At 41.1% G+C, this 25,022-nt stretch overlaps 2 protein-coding genes across 8 annotated transcripts in view; both read left to right on the top strand.

Annotated features, from left to right (window-relative positions):
* The first annotated feature begins 498 nt into the window (after nucleotides 1-498).
* Nucleotides 499-15,279, top strand: card14 (caspase recruitment domain family, member 14). The gene is made up of 20 exons (XM_085410741.1): nucleotides 499-1,442; nucleotides 1,706-1,843; nucleotides 1,929-2,254; nucleotides 4,117-4,272; nucleotides 4,372-4,491; nucleotides 4,785-4,910; nucleotides 7,073-7,222; nucleotides 7,310-7,429; nucleotides 8,392-8,492; nucleotides 8,950-9,005; nucleotides 9,424-9,484; nucleotides 10,262-10,478; nucleotides 10,559-10,685; nucleotides 12,128-12,368; nucleotides 12,480-12,543; nucleotides 12,650-12,770; nucleotides 12,929-13,093; nucleotides 13,529-13,647; nucleotides 13,921-14,036; nucleotides 14,667-15,279. Exons 1-20 carry the CDS (start codon nucleotides 1,229-1,231, stop codon nucleotides 14,872-14,874), a joined length of 2,946 nt encoding a protein of 981 aa, XP_085266867.1. The 5' UTR covers nucleotides 499-1,228; the 3' UTR covers nucleotides 14,875-15,279.
* A 3,637-nt stretch (nucleotides 15,280-18,916) lies between these two features.
* The window catches only part of ctnnd1 (catenin (cadherin-associated protein), delta 1), a 31,919-nt gene continuing 25,813 nt past the window's right edge, over nucleotides 18,917-25,022 (top strand). For 3 of the 7 annotated variants that reach the window (XM_085410736.1, XM_085410737.1, XM_085410734.1), the window contains exon 1: nucleotides 18,917-19,002. The gene's annotated coding sequence lies outside the window, so the exon portion shown is untranslated. Of the gene's footprint in view, nucleotides 19,003-19,035; nucleotides 19,253-19,719; nucleotides 19,865-25,022 lie in introns of those variants that run through there. The other 4 variants (XM_085410738.1, XM_085410735.1, XM_085410739.1 and 1 more) reach the window with 4 other exon arrangements.

Here is a 25,022-nt window from a genome sequence, read left to right as displayed (position 1 = left end):
TGTGACTGTTTTTGATGTCGCTCACAATTGATCTGTTATTGTATTCACATGTTCATACGGGATATTGTATTTGTTTTAAATGTTATATACTTAGGTAGTACATGTATTTTGACTTTTGTTGCCATGATGCCAGGTCTCGCTTGGAAATGAGATTTTTAATCTCAGTGAGATTTTTACCTGGATAAATAAAGGACTAATAATAAATTTAAAAAAATACAGTTTACTGGCAGATGTTTGTCGGTCCCTTTCTAAGCTGACATTATGTTTCAGCTGTTGTTATAATTTTTTTGTTTTAAATCTAATGTCTTTTGCAGTTAAAATACATTCTTAGAAAACGCCTACATGCCCATTTATCCTGTTTGAACCTGGTGAGTTCACTGGTTATGACATCCTCCATTGTCTTAATGCTTGTATATATATACAGTAGATTGCCCTGATGTCTTCCAATTGTTTGCATAGACAGTTTACAATACAGCTGACAGTAAGTTCACACACAAGGACTGTAAGCTAGCTATTATTACGAGGAAGGCATTATCCTTGTGATGACCACAGCTGAGCTTATTTCCTTCTTTAACACAGGACTTTGCACTTTGCCGCTTAGTGTTTGCTCCTGTCAGCACTGCGGTGTGTGTGGTGTGTGTTTGCTTTTATGTGATTAGAAATTATTAAGGTGAGCTCAAATGGCATCCAGCGTTTCTCTGTAAGCGAGAGGCTCTGTTCATCAGTGCCATAGGCGCTCTTCAGTAAACAAATCTCTGCCTCACTCATTAACAGAGAGAGGGGCTCCTGTGTGTGGCGCGAGTACACACCGAGCTAGCTGTTCAGGGTAAACAAACATTACTAACACCCAGAGGGTAAATATAAGAGATGGGCATTAATCATGGCTTTACTGACTGATTGTTTTTGAGTGTGTGTTTGTGTGGGTGTTAGTGACTATGTGTGTGGGTGTTTTGTGTCCTTTAACTCAGTTTGCATCAGCCTGTGAGTCGAATCCTTGAGAGCTTGTCTTTCAGGTTTTCCTGCACGCCCACACGCCAGCACTTGGACATAAACACCCACAGGGCGTGGAAAATGCCTGACACGTTTATAGAACAGTTTTTTCCTTTTAGAGTCAGTCCGCTGCTCTGGCTGCAAAAGGTGTGTGCTCAGTCCACCTGCTCCACTGAGAGCTGTCATCTTTGTGGCAGCCAACATCATTACGCTTTAAAACACACTCAGTAGACCCAGCATGGCAGAGGAATGTGTCCCCGAGGATTTAGACCTGAAAGGGATGGGTGAGGAGGAGCTGTGGGAGCTGATTAATGACAACCGCCATCGGATCTCGCTAGGAGTGCGGCCGTGCATCTTGATCCCATACCTGAGGCAGGCCAGGGTTCTCAGTGAGATGGACGAGGACGAGATCCTTTCCTGCCACAACCTCACAAACCGCTGCATGAGAACGAGTGAGATTTTCATTGTTTTCATGGATTTTAAAGTCAGTTGAAACTCTGTCCATGAGATGATACAGTAGACTGCTGAGTTAACCACTTAGAAAAGTGTAGCAGCAACATATAAAATCATCATGTCACACTGACAGAGTTTAGGTGTATCTGTAAAAACAAAATTCTTCAGATTTAGAATTGTGATTATTTGCATCGCTGCTGTTGCTTGATGACATTAACTCAAAGGTTAATTTGGAAGTCTCATTGTAATCTACTATTTCTAGGCCACATGCTGGATCTGCTGAGAACCCAGGGAAAGAATGGTGGTATGGCCTTGCTGGAGAGCTTAATGATTCACTATCCAGCACTCTACACCCAGGTGACTGGACGCAAACCCAGCACTGAGCCCTCAAGATTCAGTGGTGAGTGGCTCAAAGTCTTAGTATGTCTTATGGATGTGTTTGTTCTCTTTGTTCTGCTGACTGCAATCCTTGCACTCTCTTTCAGGCCTGATAAAATACTCAGAGCTGACTGAGTATCTGGTCAGAGCCGTCACAGGGATGCAGAAAGAGCTGCAGGAGGCCCGTAACGAGGCCAGCAAATTGAGAGCACACTGCGCCTCTCTGGAGGCAGACATCAGTCAGATGATGGAGCAGGAGATGAAGTCCAGAACCCTGCGCACCGACAACGAACGGATCCAGAGACACTTGTGCTCTTTGCAACGTGAAGTCACCAAGCTGAAGGATGAGAAGTGTGACTTGTATATTCGCTACACAGCAGCAATCGAGGAGAAATCAGCTGTGAACGGGCGGCTCCACGAGCTAAACCTTCAGGTCAGCGGATGTCATTAGAGTCTGTTTGTTCACTGCAGGAGACCTTCTGTCTGAGTCTCAAAGCTGTCATCCCTGGGGAAAATCCTCAAAAGGCTGATGTTAAAGAAGTGAAATTAAAGCTTGAAAGGATTAGACAGTGCCAAGGGATGCTTTTTTTGTTTTGTGTTCACAGCCTGAAAAAAAGTTGTGTATTTTGCTGTGGTAAATGTTCTCCCGCTTAAGACTCAGACTCAAGTGACACCTCACAAGTAATCTGAGATAGGTATTTAGCAAAAAGTCTTTGCTATATACAGGAGCTATGGGGTTTAAGTTACCAGGCAGAACAAATGAAAGACAAAAGTGGGAAGTGTTCAGGATCTTTCCTTCTGTAACATGTCACACTTTCCTTTTTTAAATTGTACTCTAATGATTGACCCATCCACTCAAAATCAAAGTCCTTCTGTCCTCCCTGCAGAAAGGGCTGCCATATTTATCCTCAAGCAAAGATAACAAGCAGGCTCCACAGTTCTTATATGCTGCATTTGGTTACACTGTCATGAATGCATTTATCTTTTTTTTTCTTTAAACTTTTAATCTTCAGATTTGACCTCTACAGATTCAAAACAAAAGGATATTGCAAAAGACTTTTCACTGGTTTCCTCTAAAGGCACAGCAAAAGCTCTAAACTGCACATATGAGGTGTTGTAAAGCTACTTCAGTATCTGCAGTTATTCCTCCCACAAGTCTCCAAATCTTGGAGAAGTATAGCGCTAAATTGCTGCTGTTTTTGTGTGAGACAGTACGTAGGCATGATGAAAGGTCATTTTGAATGTGGTCATAAAAGTCTTTTTTTCTAAATAACAAAATTGTTATTTCTATTATATTTCCCAGAAACATTGTTTAGTTGGGTGAGAGAACTTTTTTTATGACAGTAGATATTCATGTTTGAAAAGACTTTTGTTTAAAAAAACAACGCCCCGCCCCTCCCTGAGCCTGGTTCTACCGCAGGTTTCTTCCTGTCAAAAGGGAGTTTTTCCTTTCCACTGTCGCCAAAGTGCTTGCTTGTAGGGGATAATTTGATAGTTGGGTTTTTCTCTGTATGTATTATTGTAGGGTCTACCTTACAATATAAAGCACCTTGAGGAGACTGTTGTTTTGATTTGGATAAATAACATTGAATTAAACTGAATTGAGCTGATGGGTAACAGAGAACTTGGTGAAAAGAGTCCTGTTTACTTCAATCATGCAAGCATATCAGAACTGACTTCAGATCATCAGAACTGTTTTGTCAAAGTCATTTCACCTCTGTTGTTTTCCAGCTGGTCAAAGTCATTTGATGAATTGAATATATTTCTCCTTTACTAGCATCTCTATCATTGAATCTAAAATCCTTGTCCTCACATAGTCAAGCCGAGGGTATTTAAAAGTAGAATAGGAGGCAAAGCCTGGCCTCTCTCCTGCGAATCAAGTTCCAAATTTGGATTTCTCTACCTTTAAGATTAGGCCTAACACATTCATTTTTCAAAAAGCTTGTAGTTAGCACTGGATCAGACGACTGTGAACCTTCCCTTAGTTCTGCTGCTGTAGTCTCAGGCTGCTGTGGGCTTCTTATAATGCCCTGAGCTTTTCTTTTCCCTTCACTGCTTCTCTCTCTCCTTGTTTTGTTTCTAGTAAACTCTGAACCTGGTTGCTTCCCACTGCCACCAAGTGCTTGCTCATCTGGGAATGGGGGTCATCTAATTCCTGAATTTAATTGAATTGTCTCCAGTGTCTCAGATTTACTGATTTACACTCTTTGTTTCTTACCACAGACTATAAAAAAACATAAAACACCTAATTAGATGTACAGTGTCTCAAGTCTTGTTTGTCTTGTGTGGTGGCAGGTGTATCAGCTGCAGACTGAGCTACAAAATGCCCAAGCAGAGAATGAATTCCAGAGGCAGCGGTCACTCAAGTCTGTTTGTCCTGAGTCACCACAGCTGCAAGATGAAGTCAGGAGCCTGCGCTGCCAGCTGGCGAAGGCAGAAAAACTAGACCCCGTGAGCGCAATTGTTCTTTTTTGTTTTTTAATATAGACCATTTTTTTCACTCATATTCTTTAGAAGGTGAGATCTTATTTGCTGCTCCTGTTGCATCAGGCTCGTCAGGACATCCTGGCTCAAGACCTGGCAGAGGCCATAGACAGTCAGGTGGAGCTAGCAGAGCAGCTCCGATCATACAGGGAGGAGAACGAACAGTTGCTCAGAGACAAAAAAAAGGTGTGTTTGTTTTGGTTTTTTTCCTTCAGTGGTTACAGTAACCGGATCAGGAAATGTCACACAAATTCAACCAGTTATCTCTGATGGAAAGTGAGCTTTTCAGACTCCCACTCAGCACCATGATGGGCAAAAGTATTCAGCTGCTACTTGGAGAGTTATTGTTACCTAACACTAATATAAATAAACCATGAAACCATGAATACCACATACTTCTTTATATAATAATTGACTTTCTAATGTAACATAGACTTAAAATTGAAGCTAAATTGGCAAAATATGCGTGTACTTGTCAGCTCTTGGATCAGAACGAGTCTCTGAGCCTCCAGGTGCAACAGCTGACTCTGGACTGCAAAATGCACCAGCAGAAGAGCGCTGTGATCCAGAACCAGATGAAAGCTCTCCAGGCCGAGAGAGACCAGGTAAGGAATTGACGACGGTGCCTCTAATCAATCTTTCCTGAATTTGATAAACAAATTAATTAACATTTTCAAGCTGCATTTTTCTGTTTTAGACTTTACTTTTACGGAGAGCATCGGTTTTGCTCTGGTTCATTGTTGCGTTGTTTCAGTGCTTTAAGTGTCAGATAATACGCCGTTCTTCTGTACTTGTCTGTTGTGTGCGTAGGTGTGTGTTTATGTGTCTTTGATAAAGGACACAGTGTACGCGCCTCTCTGTTTTAAATAATACCTTTCTTTTAAAGGAGCGGTATTCTGTTTTTTTCTAACATGTTCTTACCTTCACATGAAAACATCATGAAGAAATGATCCACTTTAAAGTCATTTTACATCAGCTGTCATTAACTTGAACCCTTTCCTCTGAAAACAATGAATTAAAAAATTCTACCATACCCTAAAAACTGTCAGATTGCATTTAACAGCATTTAACTGCTTCACTGAAGCAGAGGAATTTGATTTGTTAGACAAGTCTCGAGCGGATGGTGTGACACACACACAAGCTCGAGGAATGCAGGTGTTGGAGTTCCACAGCACAGAATAATTAAGATCAAGACAGTACCTTCAATTATATAACTACTTCTGTAGGCATAACATATTCAGACTTACACTGCTTATAGTTTGGCTTTGCTTGTTGTTTAAAGAAAAACTTTAATCTAGTGTAATTTGAAATTGTTTAAAAAAATTAAAAGACAATCAACTAATGACAAAAAATACTTACTTTACCTCACTGTGCTTTGTTTTCTACATGTATATGTATATTTGTATTTATTTGACGCTGCGCACAACATTTCCTCTGAGTTTTAATAACAAGTATCTCAAGTATTCTCAAGCAAAGAGGATAAAAAAATGCTCCTATTCCTACGAGTATTTCCTTGGAGAATCATGTTAGGCATACAGATGTCCATTTCAGTGTTTCAGTAAGAAACTCTGTCACCAAATGCAGGTTTATCACATTAAAAGTCTCTATGTTCAGGTTAGCCCAGATGGAAACTCTTTAAATCACTGATTTTTCTCCCTTTTTCCCCCAGTTTTTGAATACTGTCTGAAAATGCCAAAACATAAGAACTTTTTTTTCATGTAAATTATCAGAGCGTGATCAAAGTATATCTTACACACCTGAAAAATATAACTGACGCATTAACTATTTAACAAAGCTGTTTCCCAAACTAGAGCTTCTGATACTCTTGTCTCGCCCGGTTGTGCCTTAAAGTCTCCCACTTCCTGTTTCACTTCCTGTTTTCTGGTGGTGATTTAAAACATAATTGGACAATAGCTTTCCTAATAATCAATTAGTAACTCAGTGTGCCATTGGAACACCACAGAGATGCTTTCCACAGCATGTCTTTTATCCTGTCTTCCTTCTCTCACCCTAACCGGTCGCAGCAGATGGCCCCGCCCCTCCCTGAGCCTGGTTCTGCTGGAAGTTTCTTCCTGTTAAAAGGGAGTTTTTCCTTCCCACTGTCGCCAAAGTGCTTGCTCATAGGGGGTCATTTGATTGTTAGGTTTTCCTCTGTATGTATTATTGTAGGGTCTATCTTACAATATAAAGCGCCTTGAGGCAACTGTTGTTCTGATTTGGTGCTGTATAAATAAAATTGAATTAAATTGAATTATACCGTATATTTCATTAAAAACTATAAATAATTTAATATAATTATATTAATCATTCATTTAAAACCGATCAACTTGATGTCATAAAGAACATTTCTAAGTGTTGTGTTTTGGTATTTATATCTATATGAGGTTTTTCAAGTGAGTGATGTATTACTCACAATGACTTGGAAACACAGTACTTCTATTTTTAAGCTTCCATCGAGTATTGTTCCAGAGGTGTGTTTGCTGAAAGGTGCTGGAAAATAGATTGTTGTCTGCTGTTGGCGCCGCTTTGACAATCGACTGCATACCACATGCTTGTATCCAAGCCAGTATGTACTTTTGTATCTCAGCAAACAGAGGCCTAAACTTGGCTCAGCTGGGTCTGTGTGTCTGACTAAGAATCAAAGTAGTTTCATGCACAGTCAGCTAAACGGTTTTAAATAACTGTCAATCAGCGCTTTGGGTGCCTTGAAAAGCGCTATATAAATGCAATCCATTATTATTATTATTAATCATTCATGTGCTTCTAGGCTTATCAGTCCAGGGATGAGGCCCAGGCCATGATCGCACATGTCCTGGCTGAGAAGGACACCCTGCGGTGCCAGCTGGTGGAGCTACAGGAGAAGGTGTTCAGCTTACAGACCAAGTGCAGCTCTACAGAACTGCACCAGAGCTCCGAAGTAAATTTTTTAAACACACACATGCTCACGTATGCACAACACTTAGAGGAAAATGCTATTACTGACTAATTTCATGTCTACCCTAAGGAGACGGAGGGCTGCTGGGATAGTCTGAGTTCCAGCAGTGATGAATGCCCCGTATCATCTCGACGCAGACTCTGCCGCATGGATGCAATTAATCCTTCAATGGTTTCCTGCAGTTCAGAGGTGTGTGAGTGTGTGAAATAGCTGTGAAATGCTCTGTTAATTTTTCCCCACATGTAATAATATAATCACGTATTTTAAATCTGATGTTTTTGTACAGCTCTCCAGTTTCAAAGAATAGAGTTAATACAGTCACGAGGATTAGGGTCAACTCGTAGAAGTTAGATGAGGTGGAGGCAAGGCTGTGGCTGGCTGACGTGTGGAGTGGCTGAGGAGTTTTTGCTTTGTAGCCTGGAATGATTCTAAGGAGTCATCTCAGGCACAAAGAAAACAGTGCAGACAAAAAGCAACAAGAGAAACTAGGGCTTCTTGTCTAGCGGCCTGATGAACACTGTGGCCACTTTGGTAGACTCAGTAATGCAGTGAGTAATGGATGAAATCTACAGCTGCCAAGCTGAATAGACAAAGAGTAGGTGTGGCCGGTCAGGCAAACAGTAAGAGTGACTAAAGAACCACACCTGAGCACATCAACACAAATCCCTCTTTTCTTCCACTCACTGCCAGCAGAGGGTGGTTAGATTCATTTCTAAAATGGACAAAATCTGTAGGATGCACCTACCAGTCTCTGTTAGTGCTTCCAACAATGCACCCAACAGTTTTATAGTGGCAACTCTTTGCCATGAGTAAAAAGTTATTTATTTATGGCGTTCAACTGCATGCAACCAATATTAAATTGGGTGCTGGCACATTATCAGTGGGAAAAAAAGGTGAGATGGAGACAAAACCAGTCACTAGTGACAACCACCAGAGTTCAAATACCATCATGTGTGATCAAAGCCTGATAGCACTGCTCTTGAGATTAATAATGAAAAACCCTGACATATCAGTTAACCGCAGTGCACAGAGTGGTATGTTCCTGCTTTCTCATTCAAACTACACACTTGTGACATACTGTCGCTTTTCCTGCAGTCATGATTTTATGTTCTGTGTCTGTGTTGGCCGTGTATATTGGCTTGTGTGTGTAGTGTGAAGATGGTGCTACGTGTAGCATGCGGTCCCGAAACGCTGAGCCTCCCAGTCCAGACTCTCTCCGCCGAAGGAAGGAAATTCTGTATGCAGAGAGCAGGTATGCCTGTGTTTCCTAGAAGTGCATATCAAAATCTCATAATTTCTTACTGACATTATGAGATTTTGGGAAACATTTCACCAGAACGGATGAATGAGCAGTGTTGCTGAACTCTGCATTCCTTTCTGTGTTCATATCATGGCACAGTTTCAGGTTGATTATTGATTTACAACACAAAAAGAAAGAAAGTGCAATCGAGAGCTAATTAAAGAACACAAGTTTGTTGAGGAGCCACAGAAGTTCTATTGAAATCACAAATTGAGTAGACTTTATATAGTTGTCACAGTGTCTTGCTGTTGTCATAGCAACCCACCAAACCAGTCTGTAGACATTATCTCCATTTATCACACGCTTCTTTGCGAAGTAAACTCAGTGTAAAATGCATACCGTCATTGTTGTGTGCATCCATATTTGTTGGATCTGATAAGGGCACTTGTCTGTATTTTTTTTCTTGTAGCTCAGAGGCAGCAGAGACTGACAGTCTATTGGACGACTTTGTGTTGCTCCCCAGCGGTGTGTATTGAAAGCATTATTCTTCTTTAAATTACTGTATATGTGTGCAGAGATATCAGAACGAGACCTTCTTTCCTTCTTGCTCTCACCCACAACTGGAACGGCAGATAGCTGCCCGTTCCTGAGCCTAGTTCTGCCAGATTTTTCTTCCTGTTACAAAGGAGTTTTTCTTTCCCACTGTCACCAAGTGCTTTCTCTATTCTCCATATTTCTCATAGGGGATCATCTGATCACTGGTGTTTTCTCTCTATTATTGTAGTACATTCTTTACCTTATAGCTGTTGTTTGAGGGGAGTTTCATTTGCTTTTGTCCCCTGTTGTATCTTTGCCAACGTAGAGTGACACATTAACCCCAACACATTATTTCCTGGGAAACAACCGTGATGTCCAATCATTAAACATTCTCTCTTTTGTCCAGTGGTGAACAAGAGCATGCAGACATTCGGGCTTTCCTCTCGTAGGAGGTCCAGCTCTCACAGGTGAGACAGTGACACGAATTTTTAAATAGAATTAGATTCTACTCTGCCCAAAGGGTATGGACACTTTTAAGGCCAATCATAAATCTAATGCAGGCTATTAATCACAGGGCATTGTTGATCACTAGCTGGTGAAGTAAATGGTAAATGGCCTGTATTTATATAGCGCCTTACTAGTCCCTAAGGACCCCAAAGCGCTTTACATATCCAGTCATCCACCCATTCACACACACAATCACACACTGATGATGGCAAGCTACATTGTAGCCACAGCCACCCTGGGGCGCACTGACAGAGGCGAGGCTGCCGAACACTGGCGCCACCGGGCCCTCTGACCACCACCAGTAGGCAACGGGTGAAGTGTCTTGCCCAAGGACACAACGACCGAGACTGTCCAAGCCGGGGCTCGAACCGGCAACCTTCCGATTACAAGGCGAACTCCCAACTCTTGAGTCACGATCGCCCTTAGTGAAGAGTGAAAACAACTCTTCAACAGTTGAGAATTTTACACCACAATAAAAAACCTCCTCAGTGTCTCAGATCACATTCTTCCACACTTACTTCTTACACTTAGTAACTTGGGATCATATGTCCATGTATAAAAAAAAAAAAGTGCTCTACAAATAACCGGATATTGTTAGTGTGCACTGCTGTAGCAAAATCAGTCCAGGAGAGCAGGTCCACTTTCTACTAATCCCAGTGTGCAGGAATTATTTGTAATTATTAGTGATCAATATTTGCTAAATAGCTTGAATAACTTCCCTAATTTTTCATCGTCAGCCTGTCAAGATCCTCAGTCCCTCCCTTCCTGATGCGTTCTCGTCCAAAAGCGATCCGTGTCAGTGGCAGAGTTCTCAGCATCTCCTTCCAGGGTGAGGCGCTCCTCAGCCAGCTGGCAGTAGTGGGGGGCAATAAGACGGGAGTGTTTGTGCATCAGGTGACTGAAGGCAGCGCAGCTCACACTGTTGGCATCAGCCCCGGGGCTCAGATAGTGGAGGTAGGTGCAAATGTGTGCGTAAAAGCAGTTTTTCTCCTTATCTCCTTATCACCTGTTGTGAAAACGCTGTTGGTCTGCAGGTGAAGTACGAGAAGAATCAGAAGGCTCTGAGGATGGTGCTGGAAGATTCCACTTTAGAGGAAGCCATGTGGGCTCTTGGCCAGGTTGCAGGCATCTGTCATCTCTCCCTCCGCCCCAGGCAAGATGGTACGTCATATTTCTTGTACTGATTCATCGAGAACTTACACACGAATTGCGTCAGATTTCCATATAACTTGCACCATAACCGGAACACCATTTTACTGTAACCCTGCATCGCAGCCTTCTATGTAGCTTGGCGTGCCTCCTGAGAAATGTGACTACATGTCGGGTCAGCGCATACCACAACCACTTAAAGGCTGCGGTATAGGGATAAAAAGAGTTTCCAGTTGCTACGCAAGTTAGGAAGTAAATTTCCCGCAAAGCCTAAATGAAGTTTTAGTCTCATCTTGAATCACTTATATGCCGTTTTAGTGGAGATGTTAGATCTCGCTCTATGACTTGTCTGCAGTCTTGAAGCCAAATTGTTCTATGTTATTTTTTTCTTCCACACTATTATCTAAACTTACTGAAGCTGTAAAAATGCCCATAAACATGTAAGAGTATTGGCAGTACTGTATTATACTTTGTGTTTGTTTTACACGCGTAGCCGTGAAATAAGACTTTATGGTTACAGCTGACTTCAGGAAGGAGGCAGCTTTGGTTGACATTAAAAGGATGCCTGACATGAGGAAGTAGAAACTGGATATGGTGAACATGCTGCATTCATGAGGGTGTTTTTGTTTTGCGTCAAGCAAAGAATTCAGCTCTGAAACCTGTCATTTTGAAAAAGTAAACCACATTTTTTGGCACGTATCCGAAGACAGAACATAATAAAAAAGCAGGGCCTGCATGGTTGACATAATAAAATGATTGTTTGTTTGCTATTCCCTCTCCTTCACGCGTTGCATCACAAACTGGTCTTTTAAATGTTCTCAGCAGATTTTTTATGCACATGAACTCAAAGTTCTCATGTATTCAGAAACCACACCTGATTTGATTTCCCCGTCTTCTTGTGCACATCTGGCCCGCTCTGGCTTGGATGCTACTTAGTGACTGCACCCTGGCAGTCCACTTCTGACCACTTCTGCATTTTCACCATGACCCTCAAACTATCGAGTAAAATCTTAATTTTTATTGCGTGGATCATTGCTCGCGAGGAGAGCAGAGTGTTCAAGGAAGTTCAGTTTGAAGGAGTGCTGTTTTTGCTACTCTGGAGAAGCTCCAGCCCTCATCACAGACACACAGGGGTAAGTGATCAAAACGGGACGAGCTTTGAAGGGGATCTGATAAAATAAGGTCTAGTATAGGTTTAGTTTTTATCTGTGAATTTTATAAACGCATCTTTACAGGTAAGGCTTGTGCTTATGTTGGGTGTGAGGATTAAGCACAGGAGGTAATAAAGTACAGTTACCATGAAAGTATATTGTTCTTTAAACTTGACATTATGTTAGTTCTGGGATGAAATGTAGAGCATGTACAGCAACTGACATCAGTTCTGAATATCATCCACATGGTGTGTACTGCAGAGTGTCAGTCCAGTGGTTTAACGTCCTCTTCTGTCTGCTCAGACTACGAGGCGCTGCTGCAACAGCTGCAGAGCAGTGAGACATCATCAGGAGACTCCTTCTACGTACGTGTCAACATGTCCCTCCCTGCCGGCCCCGGAGGAACCCTGGCTGTGTCCTGTAACGACATCCTGCATGTGACGAACACGCGGCCCGCCGGCACCGAGGACTCGTGGCACGCCAGTCACGTTCACCCGTGTCAGCAGCTGGACCTCCAGAGCGGAACTGTTCCCAATTATTACAGGTTGGTGCACTGATGAATGAAAAGTTCAGGTTCACAAAAGGCAACTGTGCGCTCTTCAGATTATTCGAGAATGGAGTCAGATCACTACTCACTGATTTCTTGATGTCACAGGGCACAGCGGCTTCTGATTCGAGCTATTGAGGATATGAGCTTTGAAGCAAAGAAGTCTGAAAAGGTAAGAATAAACTAAAGCACTGGGTTTTTGTTGCTTTGTTTAGTTTTTTTCACAAGTTACATCTTTCCCCTAATTAACTCCTGGGAATATTCTTCTGCTTCGTCAGGGTGAGCGTGTGATGACCCAGAATACACAGAAGACTGTGAGGATTGTCAGCACTGGGCGCCAGGGCAGGAACCCACTGTGGGTCAGCGTGGAGGAGGAGAAGAGCGCGAGTGCAGAATCAAGTACAGTAACCCCAGTGGTCACAAAACAGCAGAATTACTCGGGGCCTCATATTCTACAAACAGCCAGTGAATCTCAGCTTTAACTGCACTTAAAAAAGAGATCTATGGAAATATTAGTGAGATATAAACATTTGCACTGTCTATTCTTTCCACTGCAGATGCAACATCTGCACCCAAAAGTTGTGTAACTCTCATGCCCTACACCCTGGTGACGCCACGCTATCCGCCTGTCTGCAGGCCTGTCCTGCTGCTGCCCTCGGTGCTGGGACGCATCCTGGACAAGAAGCTGGCCAGCTGGCAGGGCTTTCAGCTCTGTGAGCCTGGTAAGAAATGCTCTGTCGATATAAGCTGACATGAAATCTTATGTGAATCTCGGCTACAGAATAAACAGCTGAAGACAAATTGTTAGATAAGCGGGAGGGACACGGTTTCCTGAGCTGACTCATGTTTTATGGGCGAGATTGCTCATACACCTCCCACTCTATTTACGATTTCATGCTGTAATGGAAGCATAGTAAATAACCGGTCTCATACTGTACAATGGAGTTTGTGTGTTACTGTAAACCAGGAAGGAAATAAATATCAATAAAAGGAGGACAGCAGCCATAAAGTGTAAATCTTTACCATCATTACAGCAACATAGGCGTAGAATATTTAGAGGAAATAACAGGCTACACCAAACGAAATCATTTAATGTGTGTTTCCAATAATACACAGCATTATCTTGTGTGTTATAATCTCTTTCCTCTCTGCTTCAGAGGTGCTGAGCTCCAGTGAGCATGCAGCCCAGCTCCAGAGGTCTGAGATCCTGGAGGAGGTTGAGCAGGGTGGGAGCCGCTGCTACACCCTGCAGAGTGTCGAGAAGGTCATGAAGAAGGTCAGAGCAAAGAAGGAAGCTGTGGTCAACAAACTGTGTGCAATGCTAAACAGATGATGGCCAGTTGAGCCGCAACTTTTGTACAAATATGAATGAGATTTATGTTGTAAAACTTACATTTTGGTTATCTGATGACTTTAGCACCATCATCAGGTTTAAACCAGTATTTTACTTTATCACAGTGCCAGAGATTCTTTAAAATGTATTTCATGTAACAGCACTGCGCTTAAATCACACTTAAGCTAATTTTATTTATTTCTTCATAACCTGCAGGGCATCCACTGCGTGCTGCCTTTAGGCCTCGACTGCGTGCGCCGGCTGCAGCGCTCTGAGATCTTCCCCATTATCATCTTCATTGGCCAGTCTGCACGTAGCGCACGTAAACTGAGGTAGATTCGTCTTCTTCATCTCACGCAATGCCACCTCATGCTTCTGATATTACATTTTTCTTCCGATTGTAAGCAGCGAGAGAATGCTGGGCAAAAATAATGAGTCAACATTTTTCCCAGAAAACCTTCCTTGTTTTTCCAGTTAGACTCCATGGCACACAGATTCATTCACAAATATCTTAGAGTTGTAATTTAACTTCATATTTTCAGACAAGTAAAACAAAATACAAAAGGGACTGATGTATTCATGTATAGAGTTTAATGGTAAAATTCCTTTTTTAACTAATCTCACCTTTATTAGTGCAGCAATAGCAGAGACAGGAAATCAGGGATCAGCTGCTCAACCACTGAGCTCCAGATTTTTTTTATTGTTGAATAAAGAGCCCAGGCCAGTTGTGCAATTATGCCTACTAAGTAAACACATTTTGTCATACTTACAGATCAGTTACTTCAACTGTATGTACAAACAATATCAGCAAGTCTAAAGCAAAAACATTTCCTTCCTATTCTATGTGAGCGACTTTTAGAAAAATAAATAAGTGTAAAGAAATGTGTTGATATTACTTCATGTTAATACAAAAGTTCATAAAAGCAGGAGGTTATAGTTTATTTATCTAACTTTTACGTTAGGTCAAAGCTGCACCGTCACAGTCAGACAGAGGAGCAGCTGCTGGCGTGTTCGAGGAGCGAGGAGCCGCTGCTGGACAAGCTGCCGTGTCTGTATCACAGCGTGGATCCAGAATCCTGGTGTGACCAGACCTCCCTGCTGACCAGCCTGCGCACCATCATCTGGGAGGAGCAAAAGAAGATTGTGTGGGTGGAGCCTGACCTGTGGTAGGGCAAGAAAAGGCAACAGAAGAAAAACTCAGAGCATTTATGTAAATAATGGAAATTTCTTTAAGGGCTTTTTGTTTACTGGATCATGAAAAAACACATTAATATTAAATGGATAAATAAGCTTTACAAGAAAACTTTTTGTAAACACGAGTATGTATCTGTGATACTTTATGAGTAACTGGAGGACCGTTTAGTGTGCATGTAGCTGCATTACTTACTGAGAAACGTGTTTTACGCTGCCTCCTTTTTTTGACTTATTTGTTTAAAACAAACATGTGTAGTGTCCTCTAAAGACACAGGTTTTGTCATGAAACACACGCTTGCATTTACTGCATCTGTACAAAATGTAGATAATTTTTCATTTTCTATGTTTCTTGCTTACATGCTGTGTTTTGTAAGTCACACCCTTGATTTAGAATAAAATAATAATAATCTGAGCTGTTGTGTCACGTGGAGTTTCAAAGTGAGATTTCATTGGAGATGGTGCATTCTTTGGTGCGAGTGTGAAATGAAGTGCTGTAAGTACAGATAAGTGAATGTTGTTTGTCGAGACAGCGCACGCCGGGCACTATTACAGGTGTTTTGTTTGTTTTTTTGAAATTAAGCACAGCTGCAGAGCATCATGTGATTGGTTTAGCTTGTCACAAACAGCCTGTTCCTTTAATTTTTTGAGCAGTGTATTACCTGTGTTAGCAGTAAATCTAAACAATATCAAAAGACATTGCTGACTTGTAGAGGAAGTGAAGAAAAATCTCTCCAGGGTGTGGATCTTCAGAGAATATCAGTGCAAAATAAATCCTCCTGCAAATATCGAAAAAAGGAAGGAAAAACACAAGAAGAAACTTTTGCACAGTAATACGTTTCTGTGGAGCAGATGTAAAGAAGTCTTATTCCTTGTATCCGTCCCTAAAGCCCCTCACTGGTGCCACACTGTTTGTCACAGAAACTCTCAGAAATTTTCATCCAGATTGGTCCACTTGTCTAAGAGGAGGAGAACATATAAACATGTATAGACGCACTAGAATAATTATAGTATGATTTTTGTTATTATTAGTGAGCAGTGTATTTAAATGTTCATTGGTCACATTCATTAATCAACTGAAAGCCTTTTCAAGCAGAGACACACAGCATTTATACATTCAAATGTGAGAATTTGGTGTCTGCCTATAAACTTGTATTATTTATTGATCTAATGGAAACATGGACAACAAACCAGATGTTAATCCAACAAGTTTATTATCATGGAAATTTAGGAAATTCATTTAGGAAATGAAATTTAGAAAAATACGTGTGAACTATGCTTTGTTTGCCGTCGTTTTCTTTAACCCGTTCTTTTAAAGACTAAGCTTTGGGATGTGAGGAGAACATGTGCTCCAGATTCCAGACTATGTTTCATCACATGTTTTTGGAATGTAATTCTGAAAAAGTTTTCCTCGGGTGACAGGTCTCCTGCTCTGACACTGGGACCCACTCATATGCCAGTTCAGCACAGGAGCAGCACAGACACACAACCTCTTATTCCACTCTCACATTCACACCGCGGGTGAAAAATCGCCAGTGAACCCTGAAGGATGACGTTGGACTGTGGGAGGAAACCGGAACAGGGCAGGTGGCGCTCCAAGGATTTATTTTTGAGTTATTTTGATGTGGTACTGCCACCTAGTGGACGAAAGGAAGAAATGAAAGAACAAATATAGAAATGATTGTATAAAGTTGAAAAATTAAACGAAAATTCTGCTACTAAAGTTTCATAAGTTTCATAAGATCATATTTACTGCTTTAGCCAAGCAGTGAAGCCCAGTCTGGAAATGACTGTTTTCACTGCTCTGCTTGCAAACAACTCAGTCTAACTTTTACTCCTGTATTCCTGTTTTTGCCCAGGTTTTTTTTATTGTGCATGACAGGTTGTGTGATTGCAGATTAAATTTAAATTCCGACATGATATCTGACACAAAGGAACACCGAACCCTGTAGAACAAGAAAGTCAAACTCATTTTATATCACGGGACTCATGGAGCCCACTTTGATCCTGAGTGGGCCGGACCAGCGCAACTCTGCTTTCTTAACTACGCATTTAATTCCTGAGATATCTAAATATAAGTAACAGAAGAGGAGTAAGTCAGACTTTCTACAGAATAAGAAATTTGTCACCATGACTGTTTGGGCTTAAACTGTAAGAAATAAATGTGTAAAATTACAGTAAATATTCAGTAAATATTCAATAGACTGTCCTGTAATTATAAAACTGAACTCACAGAAAAAGTCCTTTTTTGTAGAAAATTTATAAAAAACAAATAAGCAAATTTCTATAATCAATAGTGAAAAATCAGGAACTTTTCAGTTATTTAGTTACGGTAGTGTAGTGTGAATGCCCCTGTAGGGAGGTCTTCATTCGCTCAAAAAACTGGAAAACCTATAACCATTGTTCCATATGGCCAGTTTCACTGTTTCACTATATTTTCAGTACTGATAAAGGGATGCTGGGATGCTGCAAAGGAAAAAACACAAGTATTAAACAAAAAGTATTAAACTATTCCACTTCGTAAATCTGAAAACGGTCTTACAGCTGACCTGTGTGGGCAGAAGAACACAGAATATCATTTACCATTAGATCCCGAATAATCAGCGGATCGAATTTACATACTGTCACTAACTCTGGACATTTTTGAATGTTTGCCATTTATGCTTAATATTTATCTAAATCAGTATTACATACTGTAAGATTCAAACATTAAGACAGATTTGATCTTTTGTTGCATTAATTGTTGCATTTAGAAGGACATTTCAATATTGTACATTACAGATCTGAGAGAAGGAAAAAACAAGCTGAAAATGATTTGTGGTGTTGCAGAAATGTATGACTGCACATGTTTTCATTATGAACTAATATCTATCATTTGACTAAAATCTTAAAAGCTGTAAATGAATTGGCTCACTTAAAAAAAAAAAAGGAGCTTGATTGCCGGCATGTGTTTTGCACTGTGGGTCCCCTGTGGTGCTCTGAACCAGAAAGACCCACAAATACTTATGTAATGAGGTCAAATGCAAACATAACTTAGAAATAAATAAATAAATTTAGTGAATTTAAAATACCTACGTCCTTTTCCCCCCATCACTTTACAGGCACTGTTTTCTTGCAAAGTAGGATGAGTATGATGATGTAGCAGCTTTACCTTTTCTAAAGGTTTATTTTGTTTTTTTTTCAGGCCTGAAAAGTTGATGGGATACTGCCATCACCCTGCCAGCCAGATGGGTACCGTGGTCACCCAGCTTTGTGAACACAACAAGGCAATGTAGAGTTTTACGCTGATACCAGAGGTGCGTCAACTAAGAATCTCAGATGAGGTTGAATCTGTCAAGTTCAGAGGTAAAGCTTTCTGAATATTTTGTGAGCACAACAACTCAAGAAAGATCTGATCTAGGATTTCCAAATTAACACCATAAGTATTTCATAAAAGTCTCATAAAAGTGGAAACGTCAAGGCTGGAGGTGAAGGTTTCTGAAAATCTTGTGAATGCGTAAAAAAAATCGCTAATTCCTAAGAAGTTAACGCAATCGTTTTGTTAAACCCCTTCAAGTATAAGGGAAATGTAATTAAAGGGGGAAAATTACAAAAATCTTCCAAATATTTAGGGACCTAAGAGTAAATAAAGTTCAGCACTATAACATTATGACCACATGAGGGCAACAGGAGATCTCCAAAAATGTCACCTGCAGTTTTGGAGGATAAAATATCATAGAATTTTATCCTCCAAAAATTTCCACAGATTGAAAGTTGACAGATTGATTGAAAGTTCACCTGCTGGAGCGAGTTCCCATGGAAATTCATTTTTTTGTTCCTTTATAATGGAAGAGAGCAAATTAAATGGAGACAAACAGAAGCTTTTTTATATTATTACATGAATAAAATAAATCATTAGTATTGATTTGGAGTCAGACATACTGTCAACAAATATTACTACACCGTTTTTTTGTGTCTATTACATGAAGCTATCCTGCTGTTGTCTGTTCTCCTCGATGCTGCTCTCTTTTTCTCGGGAGCTCGCCCCCACCTCTCCCCCCAGCAGAGGAGGAAGAGCTGAGACAAGTGAACAACAAGCCAAAGCCAGGCAGACAGGAGACTGTATAGGTGGGTGTTTTCCCCTTTTTTATGTTGAGTGCTCTCGCTCCGCGGCGCTCAGTTCGTGTGCTCTCTTTTAGGGCGTACCTTCGATAACGTAGAGGTGTTTTTTGTTGTTTCATCCCAACTCTTTCTGATATTTGGATCGTGTCAGCGCAGCAGCGGCGACAGCGGCAGAGGCTAAGCTAGGCTAGGCCTGAATCTCCCATCTCAAATACTTATGGACTTTGCAAAACAAACCTAACAGTCTCCAGGATCGGTAATGGTTTGCCTTATGGTGTTTATTTTATTTTATTTTGTTTTACCTTTTGCTCGATGCAAGTGTTTAGGATTTGTTGAAGGCAGGTTTTGTTTTTCTTAGTGAACTTGATTGTTGTAGACACCGCGCTAGCAGGCTAGTGAGGCGCAGTAGAAGCTAATTACGTTAGCACTGGCTTGATGAATAACTCTTGTAGAGTGAGGCTCGGGGAAAGTTTAAGAAAACTCATAACATGAAGGTTTGAACTGGAGAGGCAAGGGTATAAACGTACTATGCACTCCGTAAACACGGGACTTTGTGGTTTGAATGGTTTGTGGTTTTGGTGAGCTGGAAGGTGTGCAGTGCTATTACATTACACGTCGAATCTTCTGTTTACGAAAACGGCGAGGTTTTAATGAACAGCTTCGTATTGCCGTTTTTCCCCGAGCTAGCTAGGGGGCTATCCAGAGCAGATGAGAGAGAACAAGGAAGTGGCCAGGCACCTGGCTGACCGCATCGTAGCTTTTAGTGGAGTCAAAGTCCAATCTCGGCTTATCAATTTCCTATTATGTTACACCTGAAACGCCCATTCTCGGTGGACTCTTGGCGCTTCCAGGTGTTCCAGCGCCTACGGTGTGTGCTTGTGCTTTTAATTTCGTTCATTTTAGTCACTGTTTATTGTTTCTGCAGCTGTCTTTTGATGTGGTTTGCCAGGTAGAGGAGGAGAGAGACGGGATTTGTGGTGCTGGTTGTTGTGGTGGCGGATCAACGGCAGCCAAGGACAAAAGCAAGAACCTGTTGTGTAGGTCTGGACGGGGTGTGGTAAGGTGGCTGGCTGGAAAGGCAGGCGGGAAGGTGTGCTGGTTCCTTAGTTATTCTGCCCCTTGTGCAGACGCTTACAACATAGACGTCTTCTCAATTTACTGTTTTACAACTTATTTACAGAGGTAAAACAGTAAATTGCCAGAGGGAGCAGGTGTGTGTGTCCCTGTTTAGAGTGAGCTTTGAGCTTTCAGTTTGCTTCATGTGGCTTCGTTGTGATGTTAAGAAAAACATTAATATCACACAGACCAGCATAAGTTAGTGTTTTCAGAGTTGATCTAAAGTAACTGGATTGTTGATTTAGTTTGATACAGTCAGCTGATTGGACATGCCTGACATATTCCTGTTCATACCCTGCGGGCATATCTGTTTGAGTTTGTTGGGGCAGAGATGGAGGAGATTGTGGACAAGTTTGAACAAGTTGTTTGCTGTGATTTGCCTTCTCCGAAAGATTTAGAAATGAGGGACAGGAAAAAAGTAAAATCTGAAGTTGGGCACTTCTCTTGCTCCTAACCATGTTGTCTGTGGAGGCTGAAGTCTTGCTGCTCAGCCAGTTGTTTTAGCCAGGGCTATCATTTGTGAGTCTCTGTAATGACGGGCTTTCAGAGAAATACCATGGGTGTGTCCCTTTGACTGACACACACACACACACACACACACACACACACACACACACAAGCTGAGGTTTTCTTATATTTGCTCCTCCTCCATGTCTCCCCACATGTCTCTCTTCCTCAGTCTATTTCCAGCAGTCACACCTGCAGTCTGTTTTTATTTAAACTTCAGCTGGGTGTGCATGGGAGATGTGTGATAATGGGTTAAATCAGAGTGTACAGGGTATGAAGCTGTGAAGCAAAACAGCCGTACAGCACCCTCCCTCTGTGCTGGTGGTTATTTTCTTGGAAAGGTTGAGTTTGGTTTGCACGTTTATGAACCTCATGACAGCAATTTAGAAGTGATTGCGCGCTTGTTTGCGGTTCACTTGTGGCAAATCTTTACCAATGGCTGAATATTGGATTTTAGTTTGTGTGACCATTTTTTAGTGAAGCAGTTAAGAGGGAATATTTTGCCCCATGCATGATTTCTGTGTTTTCTGGTAGTGATATTGATTAAAGCTAAAATTATGTGGGTGAATCTTGAGCAACCTTTACAGGTAGGTTCAGGGATGCACTGATTGGAAAATTGTGGTCCTAACGGTACAACTCTTTAACAGCATTTGGCTGACAGTTTTGTATCTTTGTAATCTTTCCCACCCCTGTTTTTGTGAGAGAAACAAAAATTCTCAATTGTTAACATTTGAACCTTTAGCCAATGTGAAGTAATGCGACACAACAGATAAATATCGGCCACTTGAGATGGGCAAATGTCTTTTCTGGATTCAAAAAGCTCGATATGTCGGGGTATCCAGAGGCTTAATTAAATCTAGCACTATCACAGAGCACACAGCAGAATATGAGTTGATGACATTTAGTTGACTCACGATAAAATCTAATTTAATTTATAAATGTTTGTTGTTGAATTTAATTTCCATCCCATTTTGGATTCCACAGATTAATTAAACAAGACAAAAGAAGTTCTGTTTTGCCCTTCAGCACATCTCTCTCTTCTGTACTTTTGCCACTCCTCTGTGGCAGGTTTATTTCAGTTCAGTTATTTATTTATGTCGTTTTTTTTTTTTATTCCAGTTCTAATTAAAGTTCAGGGATAGTCACTTAATTAAAAAGGAAAGTGCGTTCTTTTTTAAGTTTAATAAATCACTCTAAGGTCTCTGAGTAATTGTGTTAAATGCCAGTATCAATGAAAATTGCTGTACTTAGGACTTTTGCCATAATCGAGCAGCCTCAGTTTGTTCAGAGAGTGGCCTTTTGATTGATTGATTTGGTTTCTTTTCTAGTTACCAGCTCTATTTATTAATTTCAGGAAGGTTTAGTCAGCTTTGGTGAGATGGAAAGACGAGCTAACGCAGATGGAAATGATTCTGTTCTGTGACATAAACTAGAGCTAAAAGAAGTTTAAAGTATTTTTTTCCACGGGTTTCTTGTCTTTTCTGGAATTGGCATGCAGGCTGCACTAGTTGTAGAGTATGTTGTTGTTCAGTTAATTACTAATTAATTAACTGACCTCTACTGGCTTTGTATTAAACCAAGCAGGTAGAGGTCACTCCTCCATCTGTTTTATATGATATAAAGTTAATGTGTTGGACTCAAAGTGCGTTCTTGGAGTTGTTAGAAAATTTCTTGACTTTGACTTAATGAATAACAAATATGACAAAAATAAATATTGTATTTGTTGATACCACCTTATATTATAAGTAGAGGTAAGTGATATGTAGTTATTAAAGTAATGCTGCTTTTGAGACTAAGCAGTACAACAAAAATGTATTACAGTGACTAATGGCATCCTATCAGTATCAGGGTTTTTCCTGGTTCAAAATGAGTCTTTGAAGGGCAGCTACACATGCAACCGCAGTTGGTCTGCATGTAGTTAACACAAAGAGTCTGTTACCCGATTTAACAGACGTCTGTGCTTTTTCCTGTCATTTTTAGCCATTTGGTAAACAAAATATTATTTTATGCGTGATTAAATGAAACCCCACCTGCCAAAAAATTCAGTACTGAGTTTTTGTTTTTTTCTTTTGGGGCAAGGCCAATAACTCCCAAGAACTGGTGGTATCATATCTGTAGTCCTAGCTCCAGCTTCACGTCCACATATTTGAACTTATTTGCTCATTTTTAGACTCGAGCTGCAGTTAAATGGCCCTCCGCTCAAATGGGGCTGCACGTTTCCTTCTCACCAAGAATAGTACACTGGTATTGTGCAGATTGGGCAGCTGGCCTTGTGGTGGTCCCTGCAAAGTGTGTGGGGGTGTGTGTGAATGTGTGCTCTCCACAGCGTGCCCACGCTGTACACCACATGGTGGGCTGTGTATACGCGTGTGTGTGTGTGTGGAGAGGGGGTGGTACATGGTTTTACTTTGATGGGAAAGGTGGTAGTAGCTGGATGTGAGCCAAGGCTACACAAAAAAAGGAAAAACTAAACTAACACACACGGGCCAAATCTCTGAGTGACCATTCAAATGAGGCTGAGTCAGCAGAGCATTTGGCCAAGCCACAACAGCATTTTACCAAAGCTTCACCTCAGCTGTGTGTGCGCGCATAGACAGGGACAGGGTGTATTTCAGCCTGCCACAACCACCAGTGACTAACTCCCTCAAATAGCCGTGATAGCATATGATAATAAGGCAATTCTCCAGACTAACAAACTGTTAGCAAGTTTGCAGTGAGTAGTGGACACAAACTGTGTGCGCGCATGTGTGAGTGTTGTGTGGTAGCTCTGGCTGAGTAGTAAGTGGTTTAGCAGTGTAATTCCAAGTCTATCCCATTAGCAGATACAATTTAGCGTTGCTGCTAATGGCCTTACAGTAGATTACAAAAGCATAATGGCCAGACTTTAAGTGGCAAAAGCCATTAAACTTTAAGAAGGAACTACTTCCTGCCACAAGAATGTTAGTGGTGTGGCTCTCATGGCTGTAGAGGCCGTGTGCATCTGAAAGTCCATTACACTGAAGCTCAATCTTCATCAGTGCTAACAAAAAGTGTAGATGTTTTTGACAAAGCCTCAAAGAACATCCTAAACCATGGCGTTATCTGGTTTTTGTGATGTTAGTTGATTTCCATTTTCTGTAATGCCGGGTTCAGATAATTGTCAGAGTTTAGGCAAGTACATAGTAATAATATATAATATGACGCTTTTTTGTGTCTGTAAGACATGACAGACTGCTCCCTGAAAATAAACATCAGGAAGGAGGATGTAGCAACCACAGTGGTGTGTTGTACCATTTTACAGTCCCACCGAGGGACAACAGCAACTTTCCGTTCGTTATGGTTCAGATCAAATTATGATCACATGATGAGGCCTTTAACCATCCATTCATTTATCCATTTTCTTTCACTTTCCTGGTTCAGGAGTGCTGGAGCCTATTGCTGCTGTCATAGGGTGAACAGCAGGACACACCCTGACCAGGTTGCCAGGCTGTCACAGGGCTAACACAGCTCTTGTTATTATTGCCTCTAGGGAAAAGTAAGATATGAGGCAAATTCAGATTCTAAAAGCTGATATATGAGGTGAACCACAGCTCATCTATAAAGTTCAGCGGAGTGGTGCAAAAAGATCCCTACACTAAAACTGTTGAGGCTTAGAGAAACAGAAATGGCTTTCTGACAAGGATGTTGTTACCCTCGAGACCATACAGCATTACCATCAATATTTTCCATGCCCGTTGGCTCGCCTAGTCTCCTGTTACCATTAGTGGTTGAATGTTGCTGCTTGGTTAGCACTAGAAATACCAATTTGTTAAATTAATTATTTGCTTATTTTATCAATGTACGAAGTTCTAAGACGTTGAACACCTGTCTCTCTGTGATACAAAGTTGTAAAGAAGCAAGGTGGAAAGTAGAACTGAGGACAGAAGCTTGGTTGTGGGTTTCTAGAAATTTAGAAAATGGACACTTGTATTTAGGCTGAATGAGAGTAGACTGAGAAGAAAACAACTCGACTGGAGCATCGTTGATGCACGTTATGTTAACCTGCAAGGAAGGGTTCTGGTGCTAGCACTTTGTGTCACACACTGCACACACAATATCACATTAGTTTACAGTCTTACGCACAGGTTAAAGTATGATAATCAGAACGTTTGGAATGGGTCTTGACTATATGCACAATGCATGTATGGCAGATGTTTAATGTCGCTTAGTGTTGACTGTTCTCTTACTTTCAAACAAGTCGACTTGATTTCCTTTGTATTTCTAAGGTTTAAACATCTAAATTTATTTTGAGGAACATTGAACAGTTGGGCTAAAAAACTGTGAAGTAAACTAATGTACCAGGTAAATGTATCAGGTACCTCTGGCAGAAACTCTGACACTAAAACATCTGTTAGTTTGTGAGCCCCGGACGCCCTGATTGGGTT

This window comes from Rhamphochromis longiceps, linkage group LG6 (assembly GCF_057381845.1).
Source record: "Rhamphochromis longiceps isolate RC_006_pf linkage group LG6, R_longiceps_female_GT1.1, whole genome shotgun sequence".
NCBI lineage: Eukaryota > Metazoa > Chordata > Actinopteri > Cichliformes > Cichlidae > Rhamphochromis > Rhamphochromis longiceps.
This window is presented reverse-complemented; position numbering and strand designations above follow the sequence as displayed.